The following is a 23,400-nucleotide window of genomic DNA, read 5'->3' on the forward strand; positions in this document are numbered from 1 at the left end:
CAAAGAGACAGTCCCACATCCATGGGGCTAACAGTCTAGCTCCATAGAGAAAACAAATAGGATGTTATAGAAAGTGTACTTATTACAGTGAATAGAGTTAAAATTGACAAGCCTATGTTCAGGGAAAAAAAAAATCAAGGTTTAAGATTTAAAAGTAACTTTAAAAAAGGTAGATTTTAGGTGGAACATGATTATGTGCCTCTTATCAAGCCGTGCTCGCAGTTCCCATGCAGCAATACCGGCAGAGCCCATTCAAAGTGAATGGGCTTTGTCAGCAATACCGAACCATAAAAGAAGCCCTATATTAGAAGGGGCGTGAAGTAACAATTTTGAATAAAATAAATGGAATAATTTGTCTATCAAAAAGTCATTAAACAGATTATAGAAAACCAAGTCTTACAAGAGTTAATAACTTGTATAAGTACTGAAAGAGTGGGATTCTTCATGGCTTGATCAAGTACCACAAAACAGAAGGTTAACAGGGAACTCTAAAACTGACCTAAAACCTTACTAACAAGCTAAACTTCAAACCAAGAGCATTCCAGGTTGTAAAAGCCTTAACTTGAGCAAAGAAATATTCTATCCTAAATGACTATTAAGAAGCAGCCTTGTGATATACTATGCTGAGAAAGTGACAGTGAACCCCTTAGGGTTTTAGCAACATTTATATTAAAGCATGATCAAGTCCTAATCTAATCTACAAAAAGAAAGAAACAATGGTACTAAGCCATGCCGACTACTGCAATGGAATTTATGCGGGATGCAAAGACCAACTCATAAAGAAGCTATAGACCGCTCAAAACACAGCAGCCAGGCTTATATTTGGAAAATCGCGATTCGAAAGCGCCAAACCCCTTTGAGAAAAACTACATTGGCTCCCAACCAAAGAACGTATTACTTTCAAAATCTGCACCCTGGTCCACAAGATTATCTATGGCGATGCCCCGGGATATATGTATGACCTCATAGACCTGCCAACCAGAAACTCAACCAGATCATCATGAACATACTTAAATCTTCACCACCCTAGCTGCAAAGGACTTAAGTACAAATCAATTTATGGATCCAGTTTCTCCTATATAAGCACGCAACTCTAGAATGCACTCCCAAGAGCCATAAAGACAACGTACGACCACCTCAACTTCCGGAAATCACTAAAGACCAACTTGTTCAAAAAGGCATACCCTACTGACCGAACTTAAATGCTTTAACCCAGCAACACAAAGAAACAAAAATTTATAATGAACTCTATATAACTCCTTTTCTCTACGATTCCCTACTGTGTCTGTAATATATTTATCTCACTGACTATAACATCATTCTGTATTTGTTTCACCACCGGAGGTAGCTACTGCCTCACGGTACTATGTAAGCCACATTGAGCCTGCAAATAGGTGGGAAAATGTGGGGTACAAATGTAACAAATAAATAAACCCCACTGGACAACGCTGCCAAAAGGATATATTTTAATTATTTACTCAATAAAGAAAGATTTAAACAAAGTATCCTAGTATGAAAAAAGTATGTGAACTCTTCATTCTGTAACTGGTGGCACCAAATTGAGCAGCAACAACTTAACATTTCCTATAACTGCTGATCAGTCTCTTTAGGGATTTTGGTCCATTCATACAGAACAGTTCCAGCTCTCGGCCATAAGGTCTTCCATGTAAAGACAGCTCACTTCAGGTGTTGTCACAACATTCCAATACAGTTTAGGTCAAGACTCTGACTGGCCTATCTGAAACACAAAACTCTCTTAGAAATTCTGTAATAGATTTACTTGAACGTTTAGGGTTGTCATCTTACCACATTACCAACTTTTGGCTCAGCTTCAGCTCATGGATGGATAGCCTGATATTCTCCACTAGAATTTTCTGATATAAAGTAGAATTCAAGGCTTGATCAATGAAGACAAGTCATTCAGTTCATGACGCAGCAAAGCAGTCTCATATCATGATACATCCAACATCATGTTTGATAGGATGAGGTTCTTACTTTGAAAGGAAGGGTTTGGTTTTCGCCACACCAACAGCTCACTATTCTGAAACGTATTTTTTTTTACTCATCCTTTCTGTGAACATTGCTTTGTAAGTTTTATGGGTCATTGGAGGCAGGCAACAACATTCTTCCTAGCTATCCTTCAATGGAAACTATGTCCTTCAGATTTTTCCTGAGATTTGATGCATATAATCCCCCATCAGCTGCAGCATGAGAGGTCTGCGTGTCTTTAGATTTTAGTTTGTGACTTCATAGGTGATTTTCTAGTTTGTTTTCAGAGTGATGTTAGCAGGACAACTTTTTGTAGTGTCTGAATTAAGTAGATGAATGAAGCCTCAAATGTATAGAAATGGGCCTGTAATGTTGTCCAGACCGATAAGTAACTACTTATTTTCAAAAGCCCTCTTTTGATTGTGGCATCAAGAGTTTCTATTAACTTATCATGAAGACCAAACTCAAAACCTTTTGGACCTTTAGGACAGACAGCCAAAATGCAGTTACAGTAGATTTACTCTGCAGGGTAGTTTACTAGTTATCCAATTACTTAAGCACTAGATATTAATTGGCCAAATAACCGTGCTAAGGAAAACTAGGGTGTTCACTAATTATTCACACACACGCACCGATTCTGAATTAGTCTTACCGTTCATAAGTTGTACATTACTGTCTTTCAAGAAATCAATGTTTCTTATATAATAAAAGGATTATAAAGTTTGCAAAAAGTATCATAGTAAGAACTTGCAATTCTTATTGTTACATGGGGTTCACAAAAACTCTCAGCACTGTATATGATTCCATCTTCTACTTATGTCACGTCTATCCTTGCATTCTCATTTGGTACACTGCTTCTACTGACTGCCTCCAAGTTGTTCCTTGATAAAAAGCCCACCTACCTTGGTGGTATCAAGTTTCCCATGGTGAAGTTCTAACACATTCAGTGCTGCCTGCAGATTTGCTTGAGGTTCTACCAACTTCATTTTAATTGGCCCCAAGCAGTGAACATCAGGAGGGCATAAGTACATATGGAGCAGGGAGAGGTACACCTGGAGCAAACCAACACAATGGAACAAGTGGTAAACAATCACAGCTGCAGAGGGCTTGTGGATCTCTGCAAACCTTAAGAAATATGTCTTAATTCCTTATCAAGGTCAGATACAAAATACAGCAGTGTTACAAACAAACCCAATAACCATCCCCCTCCAGCCCCCCCCCCCCCAAAAAAAAAAAAAGATCATCAAGGTTTATTTCAAGAAAGCAGGTTAGGGGGAATAGAGATTCAGTTTTACCTGACCTTCTTTTAATGTTCTGAACACGAAAACATACAATGAAGATCATTTGTATCTGCACAAGAGGAGCTTATGCACTGTAGATAATACATATTGAATGCAGTCATTTTTGCTGATACTTAATTTCATGAAGCAAGATTTTCTCAGTTCTATTTCCAATGGCAAAAGACTTCATCAGAATTTGTTTTGAAACTGAATATTTATATAAAGAGAAATATATTTACCTATTTTAATTTTCTTGAATCCTGCCATATCAGCCAAGACCAAGATGCATGGGTTCATGCTATCCTGACAGCATACGGAGACCGTGAAGGAAAAATTTGAGCTACACGTTAATCCCGATTAACGCATTAATCATTAATTGTGATTTAAAAATGTAATCACCATTAATAATTAACCATCTTTCCACACCTGCTCGCCCGCCCACACACATGGTTGATCCAGCATCTCTTTTTCCTCTACTAGACCACCGGTGGCTCTCTCTCCCCTTCCCTGTCTCCGCTCCCAGATTACCTTTTGATTTTCAGTAAGTCTTAACCCTGCAGCAGCAGCCCGATTGAAACACTGCCTTGGCCTGCACTGGACCTTTCCATGTGACCTGCCCCACCCTCTTCTGGACACAACTTCCTATTTTCAGAAGGGGGCAGGATTGGTCAGAGAAAAAGGCCCGGCACAGGCAGCATTTCAATCCGGCTGCTGCTGCTGCAGGGTGAAGACTTACTAAAAATCAAAAAGGTAAACCAGGAGGGGAGGGAGAGATGCCGGACCAACCATGTTACTGGAAGAAGGAGGGTGGGTGGGAAGGTAAGGCGATGCGAGGCACATTGCAGAGAGAGAGAGAGAGATGATGGCATGGGGGGCACAAGACAGAGAGAAAGAGGGTGATGGAACAGGGGGCACATGAGAGAGAGAGATGGCATAGGGGGGCACAAGAGAGAGATGGCACAGGGGGGCACAAGAGAGAGATGGCACAGGGGGGCACAAGAGAGAGAGAGAAAATGGGTGAAAGTGGGGTGTACATATGCGAGAATGGGCTCAGGCCCCCTTCCAAAGCTGTAGTACCTGCTCAATGACTGGTGGGGTAGCTGAAGCTCCACCAGCTGAAGAAATCTGCTGAGTCACCCCTTCTTCCTCGTACTGCCTCAGAAGCGAGGAAGTCAGTGGGGTATCTCCAGTCACCAACATTTGCACTCCTCAAGTATGCTCAGTTCGTGCATGAAATGAGCACAGTCAGGAGTGCCGGCATCGGCAGCTGGAGGCACACCATTGACTTCCTCGCTCTTGAATTAGCACAAGGAGGAAGGGGGCCGCTTTGGAAGTGGATTTCTTCGACTGGCGAGGATCCAGCATCCCCACCAGCAAAGGTATGATATCTAATGGGGGGGAGGGGGAAGAGAGGAAATGCATGCCCCCAGTCCATCCCTGTACCCCACCTTTAATCTCAAGATTAAAATTTGTAATCTCATGATTGATCAAAATGCAGCCATAGTACTTCTTACATATATCTATATGGATTTTTTTCCCATTAGTCCCAATAGATCAATCCAGAGACTTGTGGGTTTATGCCCATCTATCAGCAGATGGAGACAGAGAGAATGCCAGAGCTCTGCCATATAGTATCCTGTGAAACAGTCTCAATAACAATGCAGTAAAAAGACCAAGGAGAAGAGACAAATCTCCTGCATCTGCGAATGAACAATTAGACAACACAAACACACTAGGAAACCAACATAAAAGAAACCAGACAGCGTAATAAACAGAGGAGGGCTAAACAGAGCGTCCTAACAAATGGAACTTGTCATCCATGCCATCGCCTAGACAATAGGAAAATAGTATCTTCACTTCCTGTGCTTTCTCTTCCTTGTTAATTTTTTTTGTTCTTTTGCAGTAAACTCAGCATCTGCAAACAGCCTCCTCCAAACCAATTGATACAGTAATCACAGTACCTAACCCCCACAACACGTTGGGCCTCTGGATTGATCTGTCGGAACTAATGGAAAGAAAATGACCAGATCAGTTCTAATTTTCCCTTCCATGTCGTCCCATAGATCAATCTAGAGATTTGTAGGACATAACAAAGCAGTTTTCAAGTCAGGCAGGCTGCAACGATCCCTACAGTCAGAACTGAGTCCCCCCCCCCCCCCCAGTCAAAATGTCCACAAGGTAATGCCTGAAGGGGTGTGCACCGAGGACCATGTGGCCAACCAACAGATTTCGTCAGTCGAATTAGCCTGCTACTTTGCAAACAAAGTAGCTTGCGCCCTTGTAGAATGCACCTTCACCACCAAAGGGGGAGACTTCTCCGCAAGAACATATGCAGAAGAGATGGCCTCCATAAGCCACCTCGCTATCGCAACCTTAGAAGCCTGGTCGCCATTTTTGTGACCCAAAAGCAGTACAAAGAGATGACCTGTAAGGTCCATCTGGTCTGCCCAAAAGATAAACTCATTACATATGGTATGATGAGATACTTCATATGTATACCAAATTTTGATTTGTCCTTGCCACTTTTAGGGCACAGATTTAGAAGTCTGCTCAGCAGTGTCCTTGTTATACATTTCTGAAGTTCTCAAAGCTCCTGAAAAGCTCCACTGCAGCCCATCCAAATCTATTCAGCCACAATCAGGGTACAGACCGAAGAAGTCTTGCCCAGCACTGACTTTGCTTCTCAATTAGTGGTGTCTTCAATGTGAGGTCCTTCAGGGTAAGGTGTCTCCAACAGCTCAAATGGAACCCTTTGCAAGACCCTGAGTACAAGGTTCAGGATCCAAGGCAGACAGATCACCCTACTAGGGGGATGCAAAAGATGAACCCCTTCCAGAAAACGGACAATGTCCGGATGCGCCTTCAAAGACCACCTGTGGATGCGACCTCGATGACAAGGCAGCACTGCCACCTCAACCTTCAAGGAACTCAATACCAAACAGGGGCGGACTGACCATTCGGGCAGGCAGTGCTGGAAGGCCCAGAGGCTCTAGGGGGCCCAGTGGGTCTGCCCGGTTGCCTGCCGCTGGCAGCAGTCCTACCTTGAAGGAGCCGAATCCCAATGGTCGCTCATCTGTAGCTTTGCACTGCTCTCGTTGGGCCTTGTGATCATGGTTCCCCCCTCTCCCCGAGCCTCTTCTCAGCACTGCTCCTAGCTGCAGCCAACAGTCAGTTCTATACTGGTAAGGCAAACATTTCTTTCCTTTAGCCTACATTAATTTTACTATTATAATAGTTTTATTTTTTAAACTAGAGCTGACATTCATCTTTGTCTTGGCACTCAAAGTGCCCCTTCGAGTAGGGAGGAGGACCAAGATACACAGGACACAAGCATCCTTGAAAGGAGAACTCACTTGGGTTGTGGGGTGGGGGCAAAGGATCTGGACAATTGAGCGATGCACCTCAAGGTAAAGATGGAGCAGCTCTGCCATTCCATGCATTTCTATTTTCCTTTTTAAATCCTCTTAGAGAAAATAAATAATTGCAAGCCCCAAAAAGATCCAGCCTACCAGACCTGATCTAGACTGCACAGGATGCTTTACTTGTTGGAGACTAAGAAATACTGACTGGTTGAGGCTTCACAGGATACTTATAATGTGACATCACTAGTGATTCTCAGTCTCCACCTGCTGGCAGGAGAGCACATACCCAGTTATCTGAACTGGTCTGGACGGACAATAAGGAAAAAGTTGTTCTTTGTCTTCATCTGCCGCTTGGTGGCATGAATGCACTTGTCTAGATTGGTCTGGAAGGATGATAAGGAATGTTAAATATGTGTAACAACACATGCTGAAAAATATACTTTTGGCATTCTGTAAACAGATCTGAGCTTCTTCCTTGATAATAGTGATGATGGATAAATAATAACATGTAAAAAATGTAATTTGGAAATGTGTGGCTGAAGTGACAAATTTTGGAATAATTGTTTACTGGACAAATCTACAGAGGCATCCAAGGCCCTCCTGTTCCTCGAAAGACCAACAGAAAATCTACCATTTTAAATAACCTTGCTTCTACCCCTATGCAGCTTTGTCCCCATCTCCTAGACCCCTCAAAATCAATCACAAACCTTGAAAAGTGGAAAGATCAGATAGCCTCCTAAGGAACCACCTCATCACAAAGTTTGGTGGCACTAGGTCTAGCCATTATGAAATTATTCATAATTTCAGAACCATCTGATGAATCTCTGTTCATACAGAGCTAAAAATGGCCAAACTCTGAAAAGCTTACAAACAGTTTAGTTATGGCATCTGCTACAATAAACCTGATGCCCGTGCTCCTCTTTAACATGCCTAACATCTAATTAAAAAATGCGACACGCACTATTCTCTGCAAAATATATAATCCCTGCAAAATGAAAACTACTAGAAAGCATATACAGAGAGACTATATAGATACACAGAGCTGTGGGACTATAAGTTACTCACATCTTTGTTACCTTCTTTTTTTCTGTCATAGTGTTTGTGGCAATACCTGAAACAGACCAACAAGATAACCTTCCATACCTGAATGTATTTAGATTGTCTCAGTATTTGTTCTAAGTAGCAGAGGCCTAAAATGCAAAGCTGGATTCTGGAGTCTGAATACATTTTGTACCTAAGATAGCATGTTTGCTTACAACACCAGAAAAATTCCTGTGTAGGTTGTTTACTGGGCTTAAAAGTGAAAGTTTTCAGATCTACTGATATCTTTTCCTCATGAAGAGAATTCTTAAACATTTCTTCACATAATAAAATGCATCTACCTAATTTGTTATTTCTCTTTAAGTCATTTTAATATTTTTATCAGGTTAACATTTTTGCATCTTCTGAAATACATTTGGTAACTATTCTTCAAACTGATTGTAAGGACACTGGAGAGAAAAAAAGGAAATATTTCCCTGAAAAGCAAGTGAGACTTACTCTTCAGCCATTTTGGTGTCCTTCAAAATGTGAACATAAATGAAAAGGGCCTGCTCATGCTTCCCCATTCGGCCCAGCAGCAGGGCGCGTTCCTCCAGCAAGCCTGCAAGAAAAGAGTCAATGTGAGAAAGAAAACAGGGAGTTTTGCTATACTTTCCTTCTCTATGAAGGAGAAGAAAAGAAATTAGTGACAAAACCAGAGGAATAGTATAAATAGGGTTGAAGACAGACAAAATAGAAAGAAGAGTGTAAAAAAATCATAAAACCCAGATAAACTGGTAGTCCCATAGAAGCTTGCATGTAGTGTGTGTCTTTCAGGCTTATTTTCGAAAGAGAAGGACGCCCATCTTCCGACACAAATCGGAAGATGGGCGTCCTTCTCACAGGGTCGCCCAAATCGGTATAATCGAAAGCCGATTTTGGGCGTCCCCTTCCGTCGTGGGGACGACCAAAGTTCACGGGGGAGTGCTGGAGGTGTAGCGAAGGCAGGACTTGGGCGTGCCTAACACATGGGCATCCTCGACCCATAATGGAAAAAAAAAAGGTAGTCCCTGACGAGCATTTGGACGACTTTACCTGGTCGTGTTTTTCTTATGACCAAGGCCCAAAAAGGTGCCCGAATTGACCAGATGACCACTGAAGAGAATTGGGGATGACCGCCCCTTATTCCTCCAATGGTCACTAATCCCCTCCCCCCAAAAATATCTTAAAATATTTTGTGCCAGCCTCTATGCCAGCCTCAAATGTCATACTCAGCTCCAACACAGTAGTATGCAGGTCCCTGGAGCAGTTTTAGTGGGTGCAGTGCACTTCAGGCAGGCGGACCCAGGCCCATCCCCCCTACCTGTTACATTTATAGCGGTAAATGTGAGCCCTTCAAAACCCATCAGAAACCCACTGTACCCACATGTAGGTGCCCCCCCCTTCAGGCTATGGTAGCGGTGTACAGTTGTGGGGAGTGAGTTTTTTTGGGGGGGGGCTTGAGGGGCTCAGCACACAAGGGAGCAATTTCTGAAGTCCACTGCAGTGCCCAGTTGGTGTCCTGGCATGTCAAGGGGACCAGTGCACTACGAATGCTGGCTCCTCCCATGACCAAATGGCTTAGATTTGGTTGTTTCTGAGATGGGCGTCCTCGGTTTCCATTATCGCCGAAAATGGGTGACAACCATCTCTAAGGTCGACCTAAATGTTGAGATTTGGGCGTTCCCGACCGTATTATCGAAACGAAAGATGGACGCCCATCTTGTTTCGATAATACAGGTTTCCCTGCCCCTTCGCTGGGACGTCCTGCGAGGACGTCCTCAGGAAAACTTGGGCACCCCTTTCGATTATGCCCCTCTGTATCTCTCACCATCAAAAGGGAAGTCACTGATAAGGTGCTCAGGCTCATAGTAAACCGAAATCTCCAGAAAACCAAGAAGTTTGCAGCGGTATTTTCCTAGCTCCCCTCCTTCCTCTCCAGCAGGGGCCAGTGGTGTACCTGTAGGACAACAATCTGGAAATGAGATAGTTGCCACAAGCTCTCTAAGGAAAAAAAATATCTTTAAATGCAGCAATAGGGTGGCTCCAACATTCTATATGAGCATACCTAACCAAATTATTTTGTACCTAGGAAGGACAACAAACAGGCCTTTTCAAAATGCCACCTTCAATTTAATTCATGCTGCAGAGCAGGCCGTAGCTCTATATAAACCCACTTAGCATGGAATGGGACACAGATAACAATTTGCACTTTACTCATCAAGGACACTTGTATACTAAGTAATCAAGAAGTTGTTAACGTTTCTAAAATAGTATTGTAATCTGAATCACTTTCTTTAGAACTTTTCATCCTTTCTGGAAACTTTTCAGCACAAGAGGGAAGAAAGGAATTGTTTGAACAGACCTGATGAAATCGATACAGCTAAAGAGGACAGCAGTGCCTTCATTAACATCTATACTTTCTAAAGATAACTGGGTCACAGCCAACACGCTACCTTCAGGTAAGGAGGGAAGATATTTCTTCATTAAGGCTTGTACTCTCTCACAGTAAAGTTTGATCAGGCAGTTGTGGAACTCTGGGCCAGTCTCTTCCCACATGAGAATGATATGTTCCTGCATATGAAAAAGGTTCAAGATGTGAGACTCAAGACTGAGTCAGCATACATCCTTTTTCTGGGAATCAGGCATTGTCTTTCATCTAGAAGCTCTCCCACCTGGCAACTAACGCTCACCCATAAATCCCAACTCCACTGCCATTTTCATTTCTTCCCCCCAAAAAATATCCCCATCCGCATATGGTGTTCATTGATTTTTTTTTTTTAATCTTCTATATTTCCTGGGGAAAATACAAGGCAAAAAATTAACAGCACAAGTAGAGATGGTCTTGGTGCTCATGGTCAAACTATTACAGAAGGGTCAGGAAAAAAACACCCTAAAATCTCAAGTGTGTTGAATTTTATTATTTTGCTGCTACTGTAGTGAGGATATAGATTCAACAATTAGACAAACCACAAATGCTAATATCTTTCCTTACAGATATTATCTCTTAAGGATCCCTGTAGTCCTGCTCGGTGCAGATTTTAACTAACTCTCCCCCCTCCCCCTCCCCCACTCCCAAATCATCTACAATGATCATAGCATATGAAACAGAGAAACAATGCTACTTTTTCTTACCAGATAAGGAATAACAAGGTCTCTGAAGTTCTCCATTAAGAAATTTAATACCCTGTCTCGAGGCAGGGACTCCACCTCAGTGAGATCTTCAGTAAATATCTATTAAAAAATACAAAATGACCATTAAATAATTAAAGAGTTGGAATGAGTATTACTATAGAAAGCTGCAGATTAATCTCCATGGATTCCTAACTTCTTAGAGCTACATTCTAACTGCAAAAATTATGGAGCTTTTTATTCTGTAATGGAAATTTTATCTAGCATCTTTTCTTTCTGGCTCAGTTTTTAGTGTTACCCCTTCTAAATATACAATACTGTAGTTTTTTTAAAAACTCAAATATGATTCTCCCAAACATCCTATAAACCTGATCTTTGCTTGTCCGTCTCTCACTGTCAGTGTGACTGCCTTCAGATGTTGTCCGTCTTTCCCTCTATCTCTGGAAGCATTAGGCCCTAGGTGTGCTTGCACACCACGCATAATGATAGAAATCGCCTGGCAAGAGTATGTTGAAAACTTTTATATTTTAAATGATTTGTCAGCAACTTTACTGATAATTAGAAATGGATTCTGGGATACACATAAAAAGCACTTGCACACTGCTGACACTAACAACAACAGGAAAGAAGAGGGGAGAAAGAATTCAAGTGTTTGTACCTTTAGTCCATCCTCTGGATAGTCTCGCAACACCCACACGGAGTAGGGGAACACCAACTGTAGATTCTCTGTCCCTGAGACAAAGCAAAATTCTTTTATTCAAAGTGTCAAGGGTTTCAGAAGTCCCCAAGATGACAACTGTCATCCTAATTTCTAGTCTGTAATTTTTCCAGGCTCCAGAAAGCATGCTTTCACAGGTCCCACAAAGAGTGGGTGCTTGTCCGGTATGTGATCCATGTTTTTCACAGGGTGCACAGAGCAGATAATCTCTTGCTTCTTGATCGACAGATTCACACTGTCCCACAAACCAATCGTTTCAATACCCAAGTATTGTTTATACCACAAATCAAAGAAGATAGGTGTTCCCACCACAGCAACTCAGAAGGCTGCATGTGATGGCAAGGGACTTCATCTCTAGGTGGAAGACAACATCAGTCCCAGTTGCCATTCAGTGTGTACAAAACAAAAGCACTAATAAGAGGAAAAAGTGTAACCAGCTTATTTTCGAAAGAGAAGGACGCCCATCTTTCAACACAAATCGGGAGATGGGCGTCCTTCTCCCACGGGCGCCCAAATCGGTATAATCAAAAGCCGATTTTGGGCGCCCCCAACTGCAGTCCGTCGCGGGGATGAACAAAGTTCACGGGGGCGTGTCGGAGGCATAGCGAACGCGGGACTGGGGAGTGTTTATCGGCCGAGGAGAGATGGCCATCCTCGGCCGATAATGGAAAAAAGAAGGGCGTCCCTGACGAGAATTTGGTCTGCTTTATTTGGTCCCTTTTTTTTTTTAAGGTCCAAGTCCCAAAGAAGTGCCTGAACTGCCCAGATGACCAACGGAGGGAATCGGGGATGACCTCCCCTGACTCCCCCAGTGGTCACTAACCCCCTCCCACTCTCAAAAAAAAAAAAAAAAAAAAACTTTAAAAATATTTTTTGCCAGCCTCTATGCCATCCTCAAATGTCATACTCCGGTTCATCGCAGCAATATGCAGGTCCCTGGAACAGTTTTAGTGGGTGCAGTGAACTTCAGGCAGGCAGACCCAGGCCCATTCCCCCCCTACCTGTTACACTTGTGGTGGAAAATGTGAGCCCTTCAAAACCCACCTGAAACCCACTGAACCCACATGTAGGTGCCCCCCTACACCCCTTAGGGCTATGGTAGTGGTGGATAGTTGTGGGGAGTGGATTTTGGGGGGCTCAGCACCAAAGTTAAGGGAGCTATGTACCTGGGAGCAATTTGTGAAGTCCACTGCAGTGCCCCCTAGGGTGCCCGGTTGGTGTCCTGGCATGTGAGGGGGACCAGTGCACTATGAATCCTGGCCCCTCCCACGACCAAATGCCTTGGAGTTGTTCGTTTTTGAGATGGCTGCACTCGGTTTCCATTATCGGAGAAAACCGAGGGCGCCCTTCTCTACAGCCAGCGATCTCAGCATTTAGGTCGATCCAAATGTTGAGATTTGGGTGTCCCCGACCGTATTATCGAAAAGAAAGATGGACGCCCATCTCATTTCGAAAATACGGTCGGCCCACCTCCTTCGCGGTGCCGTCCTTGGAGATTGGTGCCCCGATCGAAAATGCCCCTCCACGTATACCAACACTGTAGGCTAAGGAGAGAATGAGTGTCATACCAAACTGAAAACAAAAGTCTTTACAAGGTCATTGAACACCATTCCCAAAACAATTACTGCAGGCTTAAACCATGCCAACTCAAAGAACAAATCACATAGGACATTCCTCGCCTTGACTGAGCTCACCCAGTCGCTGTAGATATTGCACTGTCCTCTCATGGCCTTTCAGTGGTGAATTAGCTTTCTTTGACTGATCCACCAACACCTGCAGAGCTTTCAAGAACAAAACGAAATATAAATTTGAGAGAATGTTCTACTCCTCAAACTCTCAAGAAAATATCTGATCAAACAACAGAAAACTGTGCCTTTTCTTGAAGTGAAAATGATTCAGAAAAATATCTTCTATTCCACTCCCAGGGTGCATTATAGCTACGGCGGTTAGCGTACCTAGGTTTAAGTTCTTGGAGGAAAAGCTCATAGTCTGTTATTGAGATGGACACAGGGGAAGTCACTGCTTGCCATGGGACTGGTAGCATGGAATGGTACTACTAATTGGGTTTCTGGCCTGGATTGGTCACTGCTGGAAGCAGGATACTGGGCTAGATAGGCCACTAGTCTGACCCAGTATGGCTATTCTTATGTTCTTACCAATTCACTACCTTATTAGTAAGTGTTGGAAGGATAAGTGGAGATCAGGCCTTCCATTCTGTAACATTAGAGTTGGATCACAGGCCAGTAGTGAGGGGGTTAATTCTTATTTTTCATTCGGTGCGTCAAAGTGCTCTTCCCCCACTCCTCCCCCCTCCTTAGTTTAACTTTCAGATAAAACTAGGTTTGTTTTGGAATCAATAGCAGACTCCTCCCATCATGTCCAATTTTCCTCTCACCTGAGGTTCATTAATTCTCTCAAGAGTTTTAGGGTTGGTGTAGGTCATCTTAATTTCTCCATTACCTTTTTCATGCAAACCCTTTTTCTCATAGAGGATGATCAGCTCACTATACTTGTGCGCCTTCTTCAGTACATGCTCACTCTCCTCAATGTGGCAGTGATTGTTTTCCAATCGCAACAATGGAGCCACTAAAGCCACGTTAGTCTACAATCAACCAGAGAGCACAGAAATTTGGCAATTTCATTAAGTGTCCTTGATAACTGAACAGGTCATACTGTTGATACAGCTTATTCTTGCTGAAGAAGGCCTGACAATGTCAAATCACACCTTGACACACAGATTTCATTATGTCAGTGTTGTTTCAGCTCTAGGATACCTGTATGCAGATGTGTCATTATTAGGATGCTGGAGATCATGCATCCATGCAAAGGTGAATCAAGAAGCCAAATCAAAACTTAGATCTCTAAGCGATCACAAAGGTAGTGACAGCTCTTAGGTATTTCTGGGTGCATAACTCACAAGTGGGATTCTATGTCTGGGAGGATAATGCTCCAGCATAGCACTGTCGGTACTGGGGTACTCACGTGAAGGTAGCACTTGAGTAACGTGGTGTCAATGATCTGTAGTAGCTTCTTTTTGGACTTAATGGTGGGTGTTCCTTCCATGAGCGGAGATGTGATTGACTGGTGGTCAGAGTCATTTAGTTGTTTCACCAAATGACTTCTTTTCTGCAGCAGAAAAAGAGAAGATAAAAAAAAGAAACATCCATTTTATCAAATTTCCTCTCACCCACCTATCTGCCTACCAAACGAAAAAGAAATGAAGTTGTGTTTGCTGTGATTGGCATGTTGATATACTGGACATTCCTACTTTCAGATATCAGGAATGAGACAATCTTCTTGGCACTATCAAAATTCAATATATTTTCTAACGAGTTTACATTTCCATGTTCCGGACTGAGAAAAGATCAGTCTTCCCTAAGCTAACACTGACTGTACGAATCTTCTAGATCAGTGGTTCTTAAACCTGTCCTTGGAGACTACCAGTCAGACAAGTGTTCAGAATATCCATAATGAATATGCATCAGAGATTTGTATGCCTACCACCTTCATTTAATCAAATCTCTTTCATGCATACTCATTATGCATATCCTGAAAACCTGATCAGCTAATGCTCATCCAGGACAGATTTTAAACACCATTGATCAGACCAAGATAGCATCTGGTAGATAGATGTGCAAAAGCAGGAGTTCTGGGCCATTTTTACCTTTAATTTTTATAATGGGTAAATGGAAAGCTGAGATGAAGGCTTTTCCTACATCTGAAGTCCCCTCTGCCCAGAACATATTACCTGTCAATGTTTACCGGTCAGAGGATGCTTGCTAGTGTGACTTCAGAGCAGTACCTTGCTAGTGGATTGGGAAAGAGAGAATCTCATAGCACTTTGAAGGAAAGATTTCCCTCAGCCCCAAAGCTTGAGTGCTGCCAAAAAGTACAACAGGGCAGGGAACCCAGCAACAGCGCTGCAAGTATAGAACATTCAGGTCTTAAGGGACCTGTGCTTGTGGCAGCTCTAAAGTAGGGCGAGGCCACAGCCAGGAGCAAACTAGAGGAGTGTTTGCTCTCTGTGGATCTGGCAAGTTCAGCGACATTAGGCAAGGTCCAGAAAACGAGGAGGCAGATCATCGATATCTTTATCTTACCTAGTTCGTCCAGATAACATCATGTTGGAGATAATGTGGCTTCTAATTACTTCATTAGAGGAACTGGCAAGTTCAAAAATGGGGACACTTGAACCTACAGGGCTCTCTAGTGGCTTTGAAGACTAAAGTGGAGGGTTAGTTAGAAACCCAGAGGTTTAATTCTGCTTGGTCACACGATAGTGGAGTGATCCATAGGAAACTTGAAGCTTGGGAGAACAGAATGAGACAACTGAATCTACATGTGCTCAGCTTTTCATTTTTAACACTATGAGGCATATTTTCAAAGCACTTATCCTTCCAAAGTTCCACAGAAACCTATGGAACTTTGGAAGGCTAAGTGCTGCCACCAAGGGACTTATTTAAACAATATTTAAGAAATCTAAGGTTCTATCTCAGGCTATTTCACCTTTTCATAATGTGTTTTATTTGCCAATGAAGAGTCAAACCCCTAAAGTGGAAGAGGCTGAAGGACCCTCCCTGGACTTCTCAAGTGGCTTTGGATAGTCTGGACCTCACAACAATATTGAAAATATCTGGAGAGGTGTCATCTCATCTTGCCACTCTCTTGGGACTCCTTTGTGTTTGAAATGGATAAAAATTGCATTCCGTTTATGGGTCAACCTTTGTGTGTATTTTCCAACTTTTACAGGCAGATGCAAAATAGACATAAGCCCCCCGATATTCAAAGCACCTGACATGTTAAATGCCTTATAACCAATTGTCTAGCGATATTCAGTGGGGGATAGCTGGGCTATCTCCTGCTGGACATCACTGGTTAGCGGCTAGCTGGTTATGTATCGGATGGTATAACCAGCAGTCTGTTGAATTTCAGCCCCACTTTAGCGGCTATATTAGGCTGGTTTGAACATAACCAGCTAAGTCTGAATATTGACTCAGCCATTTATGTTTAAACCGGCCAAAAATAAACTGGATATTCAATGCCAGTCACCAGAAATGGCCCAGCATTGAATATCTGGGTTTAGAGGTCTTTCTGCACATGCGGCAGGAAGCTCTTAATTTGAATGCAGATGTTTTTTTCTTCTTTTTCCATCTGTTTGCTTAAATATGCCAGTGTGACATTTTTTTATGATCCCAAACAACTTAAGAGATTTTTAAGATAAAAACATTGCTGTAACTAGCCATGTTTCACACTATAGTTCCATTCACTCCACCTAGAAATCTTTTCCTGTTGGAGTTGCTTTCTCACTTTTCACACCCTCTCTTACCATTGGGATAGTCTCCCCGATCATTGTGGGCTACTACAGATACTCTTGGATGGTCTTATGATTTGGACTTCTGTAGGAATTATTTCCTTTATTTGTATTTTTGATATCTCCAACTGTACCTACTACTGATGCAAAATGTTACTACTTGCTGTTTCATTTTGTAAAACTAATAAAATAACATTCTTTAAAACCCCACTGACCTAGACTCTCCTTAAAAAAAAAAAACATGGAAAAATGCAAGTGTTGAGGCAAGTATTAGCAGAAACATTGAGAAAACGTCCAACATACCTTTGCATAGGGTTGAAGTTCATTCCTGTCATGATATATTCAAACAAACCCATTTGAAAACAGTACCCCAAGAGAAACCACACCTTCCAGCTTTGAGCAGCCATATTTACCTGTGTCAAATAGTCTATAAGTGCTAGATGTGCTTTTTCCAGCTCCGCCCCTGAAAGCACAGGTACAGGGTTGGGGTACTGAAGCTGCTTCTTGTACTCAGAGGGCAACAGATCAGGATAGAGACCAATCACATGTGTAGGATCTAAAACATGAGAGCAAGTCATACAAGTTTGTTTTATAATATTTATGCTTGTGACTGCAATTTTTCTTCATGTTTAAAGATAGTTAGCTCAACACTGAGTTAATCGAGTGGATCTGGATTAAGCTTCACAAATCTCCTGCCTCTTACTGTATAAGCATATGACCTAACCAAGCAAATCTTAAACTGAGTGAAGACCTAAACATAGGTCAAAAAAGAGAAAGGATGGTGCACTGAAACTCACAAGTCAGATGCAGGATAAGCAGACCATAATTAGGCTGATATTCAAAGATCTAGGCAGTTAATTTAAGAAGTCAGGCACTTAGATTTGGCAAACTAAAACTTAAAAAAAAAAAAAAGCAGAAGAGTCCCCCAAAGACACCAGGTGGGAAGACCAATGGAGTTCCAGCACAGGGATATTTATTGGTAAACAATCAACTTTGAACAATGTAGAAATGACTTTTCCCCATCTAGCACCTAAATTTAGGGTCCTGAAAAGATGTGGGGATGAATTTAAGCATTCAACACAGATTTCCTGCCTAAAGTTAGGTGACTAAATAGCTATTGGAGCCATTCAGCAAACTTACACTCCTGACTACAGCTAACTTTGGTTCCTAAATTTAGAAGCTCAAGAGCAATATTCTAAACTAATCAAAACAGGTAATTGTATTTACATATCCATATCTACAAGATGGGAGAGATGTAATAGTAGCAGAATATAGATCTCTCTTACAAGCACATCTCTGCCAGATTACCTTAATGACCTCCAATACCCGGTGCTCCCCTTCATTGCTCTATATTTCCTAATGCTCAACTTCCTTACATTCCTCACCCTCCACTCAACTTAAGTAGATTACCTGTCCCAAGCTTGGCAAAGACCTGCATAGATTCATCAAAGCGCTTCTGGCAGAAGAGGTTGAAGGCATAGAGGTTCTGGATGTGGTGAATCTGCTGGCGTTTTTCAGTGTCTGAATCATCCTTCATTTTCTACACAATAGACAGACAGGGGCTATGCTGAGACCAAGACACCAAAAAGACACTCAGAGTGCCTGAGAAGAGCAATCTGTCACAGCCTTTATGGAAAAAGATTTATAAGCTTGTCAACCATGCTAACAAGGAATTCTGAGAAAGCAGGAACAGGAGAGAAGGAGAAAAATCTCAATATGATCTTTAAGTGAACTTGCTGAACAACGGAGAATCTTCAGACTCAATAAATATTCCATTACGTCCCCGAGATCAATCCAGAGACTTGCGGGTTATACCCATCTACTAGAAGAAGCAGGTGGATGGACATAGCCTATGCAACTCTCTGTATGGTGCTCTCTCTCTTGGCCTGTCCAGCAGGCTCAGTTGAGTTGGAGATGTTGTCTGCTGCCCTCATGTGTGGCTGGGGTACACCTGATGGTGCCACGTCCATCCCCATCCCCCCCCCCCCCCCCCCCATTGCTGCCTGTTGGTCCTGTTTCTTTGGGTCTAGCACTTTTTTTTTTTTTTAATCAAAGAAAGAGGACTGGAAGAATCTGACCGATGCCAGTATTTGAGGGACAAGGCAAGGATGCTTTACACAGCCCTTCTCACACCAGTACTGCAGCTTTGCCTCTGCTGACAACAGCATTCTGAGTGCCTTCTGCAAGTCTCTGCCTTTTCATTTTTGTTCTCCTCATGACAGCCCCAGAAGAGGTGGTAAAGCACTGCTCCTACTGTGGGGGCTAGCAAGCAGTGTCAGACCTATGTGCAGTATGCTCTGAAGCCTCCTCCAATGGCCCTTCGCTGAACGGGTCAGCTGTGACAGAAGAACAGGGTTCAGCTGGATCGCAGGAGGAAGTTTTGGTGGGCTCCATGTTAATTCAGACCATGCATATGCAGTGGCCATCAGAGGCTCCAGTATGCAGTTCTTTGGGGGATTCCAGGCACAGCTCCTCTCAAGCAGTGGTTTCTTGCTCTTCGGGCAGCTTGGGTAGCCTAGCTATGGCAGATGGTAGTTTTCTGGGGCAGACTTCTTTGGACACTCTGTTTTCTCTGGAGTCTGTCCTGTTGATGCATTAGGCATTTCTGATGAAGGCTGGGAGGACAGGGGCTGCTTCTTGTGCCTCCCCCCCCCCCCCCCCGTGGGGGCTTTAGCTGATCAATAGCCAAAAAGGGTGCATTTGGACACTCACAGGAAATTTGTTGACATTAACTTCAGACCATGATTCTGATGCCCCTATTTTGGGGGCATCCTGCCATTCGATGTCTGACACCCTAGAAGAAGGTGAGCTTCCCCACAGCAACTCAGCTCTTCCGGAAGGAGGAACTGCCATCCCTTATTTCTAAGGTGTTGGAGGCACTTAACATTTCATCTCCTGAGCCCTTTGGTGCAGAGGCTATGATTTCATGAACTAAGAAGTCTCCTAGGACCTTTCATGTCCATGCTGCAATGTGGGTGTTTATTTCCACAAAGTAGGACTCCCCTGACTCAGGTTTGAGGGTGGCTAGAACCATGGCTTGGCTGTACCTGTGCAGGAGTTGGAGTCCTTCCAGTTGCCGAAGATGGACTCTTTGGCAACTACCCTCCCAGTAGAGGGTGGCACGGCTCTCAAGGACGTCCAGGATCGCAAGCTGGAGTCTTAAGTTCTCCTTTGAGGAGGCAGCATTATGTTTGCCGGCCATGGTGTGTGGATCATGTGTTGCTTGGGTCCAAAAGGTGGCAACAGCTGAGGATCTGGTTCAGACTATCTAGTGTTGTATGATCTGCTTAGGGTCTCGGCCAAGGAAATGGCTTTGTTGGTCATTGCATTGGGCAGCAGACACAGTCTCTAAATCCAAACTTGCTTACATTCTGTTTTGGGGGAAGCTGCTTTTTGGGAAGGATTTGGTGGACTCTAAGGGCCAGCATCTGCTTGAGAATAAGTCTAAGGACCCTTTCTGTTCTTCTCAGTCTTGTTCCAGATTCCAGGATGTGCATCGTTACAGGCCTGGGAAGTCCTCTTCCTATCAAAGAGCTTGCTTACAACAGAAACAGCAGCCCTTTCAGGGTGACAGATGCCCCTCTTTCACTTCCAGGGCAGATCTGGCTGCCTGCACATTCCAATGATAGGTTGCCTCCCACTTCTCAGGGGTTCTCATTGAAGGACGCCTTTCCTTGTTCCTCAAGAAATGGGCCAGGGCCACTTCAGACCAGTGGAACTTAGAGATGGTCCAGGATGGATATAGAGTCTTCTCGTCCACTCAAAGATTTTTTTTTTTTTGCCTCCCCATGCAAGGTTTAGGCGGTTAGAGAAATGTCGCAAAACCTTCCTTGATTGGAGGCAGAAAGGGGCCAGGGTCACTATTCCATCTATTTTGTCGTCCCCAAAAGGGCGGGGCCTTCCTTCCGGTGCTCTCTCAAGTACATAAACGTTGCCCTCAGGGTCCAACACTTCTGGATGGAGACCTTGCAGTCCATTATTAAGTCAGTATGGCCCGGGGAATTTCTGACCTCCCAGAAAGAGAGTCTGATAGGTACGGGTGGAGAAAGAGATCTTGGGGTGATAGTATCTGAGGATTTGAAGGCGACGAAACAGTGTGACAAGGCGGTGGCCGTAGCTAGAAGGTTGTTAGGCTGTACAGAGAGAGGTGTGACCAGCAGAAGAAAGGGGGTGTTGATGCCCCTGTACAAGTCGTTGGTGAGGCCCCACCTGGAGTATTGTGTTCAGTTTTGGAGGCTGTATCTTGTTAAGGATGTAAAAAGAATTGAAGCGGTGCAAAGAAAAGCTACGAGAATGGTATGGGATTTGCGTTACAAGACGTATGAGGAGAGACTTGCTGAACTAAACATGTATACTCTGGAGGAAAGGAGAAACAGGGGTGATATGATACAGACGTTCAAATATTTGAAAGGTATTAATCCGCAAACGAACCTTTTCCGGAGATGGGAAGATGGTAGAACGAGAGGACATGAAATGAGATTGAAGGGGGGCAGACTCAAGAAAAATGTCAGGAAGTATTTTTTCACGGAGAGAGTAGTGGATGCTTGGAATGCCCTCCCGCGGGAGGTGGTGGAAATGAAAACGGTAATGGAATTCAAACATGCGTGGGATAAACATAAAAGAATCCTGTGCCAAAGGAATGGATCCTCAGGAGCTTAGTCAAGATCGGGAGGCGGGGCTGGTGGTTGGGAGGCAGGGATAGTGCTGGGCAGACTTATACGGTCTGTGCCAGAGCCGGTGGTGGGAAGTGGGACTGGTGGTTGGGAGGCAGGGATAGTGCTGGACAGACTTGTACGGTCTGTGCCAGAGCCGGTGGTTGGGAGGCAGGGCTGGTGGTTGGGAGGTGAGGATAGTGCTGGGCAGACTTATACGGTCTGTGCCAGAGCCGGTGGTTGGGAGGCGGGGCTGGTGGTTGGGAGGCGGGGATAGTGCTGGGCAGACTTATACGGTCTGTGCCCTGAAGAGCACAGGTACAAATCAAAGTAGGGTATACACAAAAAGCAGCAAATATGAGTTATCTTGTTGGGCAGACAGGATGGACCGTGCTGGTCTTTTTCTGCCGTCATCTACTATGTTACTATGTAATTTCAAAAAGAGGTGTATTTATACATGCCAGTTTGGCTGCTGCATTGGTACTTTCTTTGCTTCTCTGTGCTTGGGGAACATTACCAGTTTTGGGCAATGCCCTTTGGGCTGGAAACAGATCCAAGGTCATGGTGGTGGTTGTGACCTTTTTGTGTCAAAAGGGTATTAGGATCCATCCCTATTTGGGCGATTGGCTGATGCTTGCTCTCCTGCAAGGATGATGCATGTAAGCAGAAGCCAGGGTGGTTGCTCTGCCTCAGCTGATTGGTTGGGTGGTCACCCTTTCCAAGAGCCATCTGACACCTTCCAGGTGCCTCAAATATTTCTGCGTCATTTTCGACACCCAGGTGGGGAGAGTGTTTCTCCTGGAAGCGAGGCGACAGAAGCTTGTTTCCCAAGTGACCATGCTGTTTCAGATTCCCTCCACTCAGGCATGGGATTACATGCAGGTTCTGGCACCATGGCTTCCTCTCTAGACGTTCTTCCGTGGGCACAGTTCCATATGTGCCTGCTTTAGTCAGCCCTGCTCAGTCGTTGGTCCATGAGGTCTGCCAAATATCATCTTCGGTTGCTGTGGACTACCCTCGTGAGGTTCAGTATCTGTGTTGGTGGCTGAACCCAGTCAACCTGGGGAACAAAGTCACTCTAGCAGCTCCAGACTGGGTAGCAGTGACAATGGAAGCCAGTATCTCCAGACGGGGAGCGCACTGTCTGGGCCACACAGCCCAAGGGATGTGCTCCTGGGTGGAGGCAGCTTGGTCGCTAAACTGCTTGGAGTTGCAAGCCATCAGGAAGGCACTGCAGTCCTTTTCTTCCCTTGTATCAACCACTGGGGGGGGGGGGGGGGGCACAAAAAGTACTCCACTGGCCCAGGAGATGCGTCTCCTCTGTCAGTGGGTGGGAATCCATCTTTTCTTGCTCTTGGCAGTACACATAGCAGGCATGCAGAATTTACAGGTGAATTACCTCAGCAGGAATATCTTGGATTCGGAAGAACGGGAGCTCTCCGCAGTGGCGTTTTAACTGATCATGTCTGCATGGGGAATTCCTGTCCTCGATTTGATGGCCACAAGGAGCAATGCCAAGGCCCTCAGATTCTTCAGCAGAAGAAGAGAATTTGGTTCCGAGGCCATAGAAGCCCTGTTTCAGCGTTGGCTGCTGGTGTCGCTCCTCTATATCTTTCCTCCATGGTCAATGACCAGACAGATCCTCTGGAGGATCGCTTGTCACCAGGGTGCGATGATTCTGGTGAAAAGGCCAGACTGGCCCCAGCAGCCGTGATATGCGGACATAATCCAGTTGCAGACTGCCAGCCCCATCCAACTTCCATCTCAGTGGGGGCTGTTAACACAGGGTCCTGTCCAAATGGAGGAGACCTCCCCCTTGGTTTTACGGCATGGCTCTTAAAAGGGTGAATTGGAGAAATATTGTATCGAAAAGATGTGATCGCTATGCTGCTCCAGG

At 44.0% G+C, this 23,400-nt stretch overlaps 1 protein-coding gene across 1 annotated transcript in view; it reads right to left on the reverse strand.

Moving 5' to 3' along the window:
• The window catches only part of VPS39 (VPS39 subunit of HOPS complex), a 103,883-nt gene that overhangs the window by 13,197 nt on the left and 67,286 nt on the right, over positions 1-23,400 (reverse strand). The window contains 12 exon segments of the mRNA XM_030215497.1: positions 2,892-3,041; positions 7,697-7,742; positions 8,171-8,273; positions 9,522-9,650; positions 10,147-10,264; positions 10,826-10,924; positions 11,481-11,554; positions 13,235-13,321; positions 14,001-14,142; positions 14,523-14,666; positions 17,265-17,407; positions 18,262-18,391. Coding sequence (XP_030071357.1) covers positions 2,892-3,041; positions 7,697-7,742; positions 8,171-8,273; positions 9,522-9,650; positions 10,147-10,264; positions 10,826-10,924; positions 11,481-11,554; positions 13,235-13,321; positions 14,001-14,142; positions 14,523-14,666; positions 17,265-17,407; positions 18,262-18,391 — 1,365 coding nt within the window.

Source organism: Microcaecilia unicolor, chromosome 9 (assembly GCF_901765095.1).
Source record: "Microcaecilia unicolor chromosome 9, aMicUni1.1, whole genome shotgun sequence".
Classification (NCBI taxonomy): Eukaryota; Metazoa; Chordata; class Amphibia; order Gymnophiona; family Siphonopidae; genus Microcaecilia; species Microcaecilia unicolor.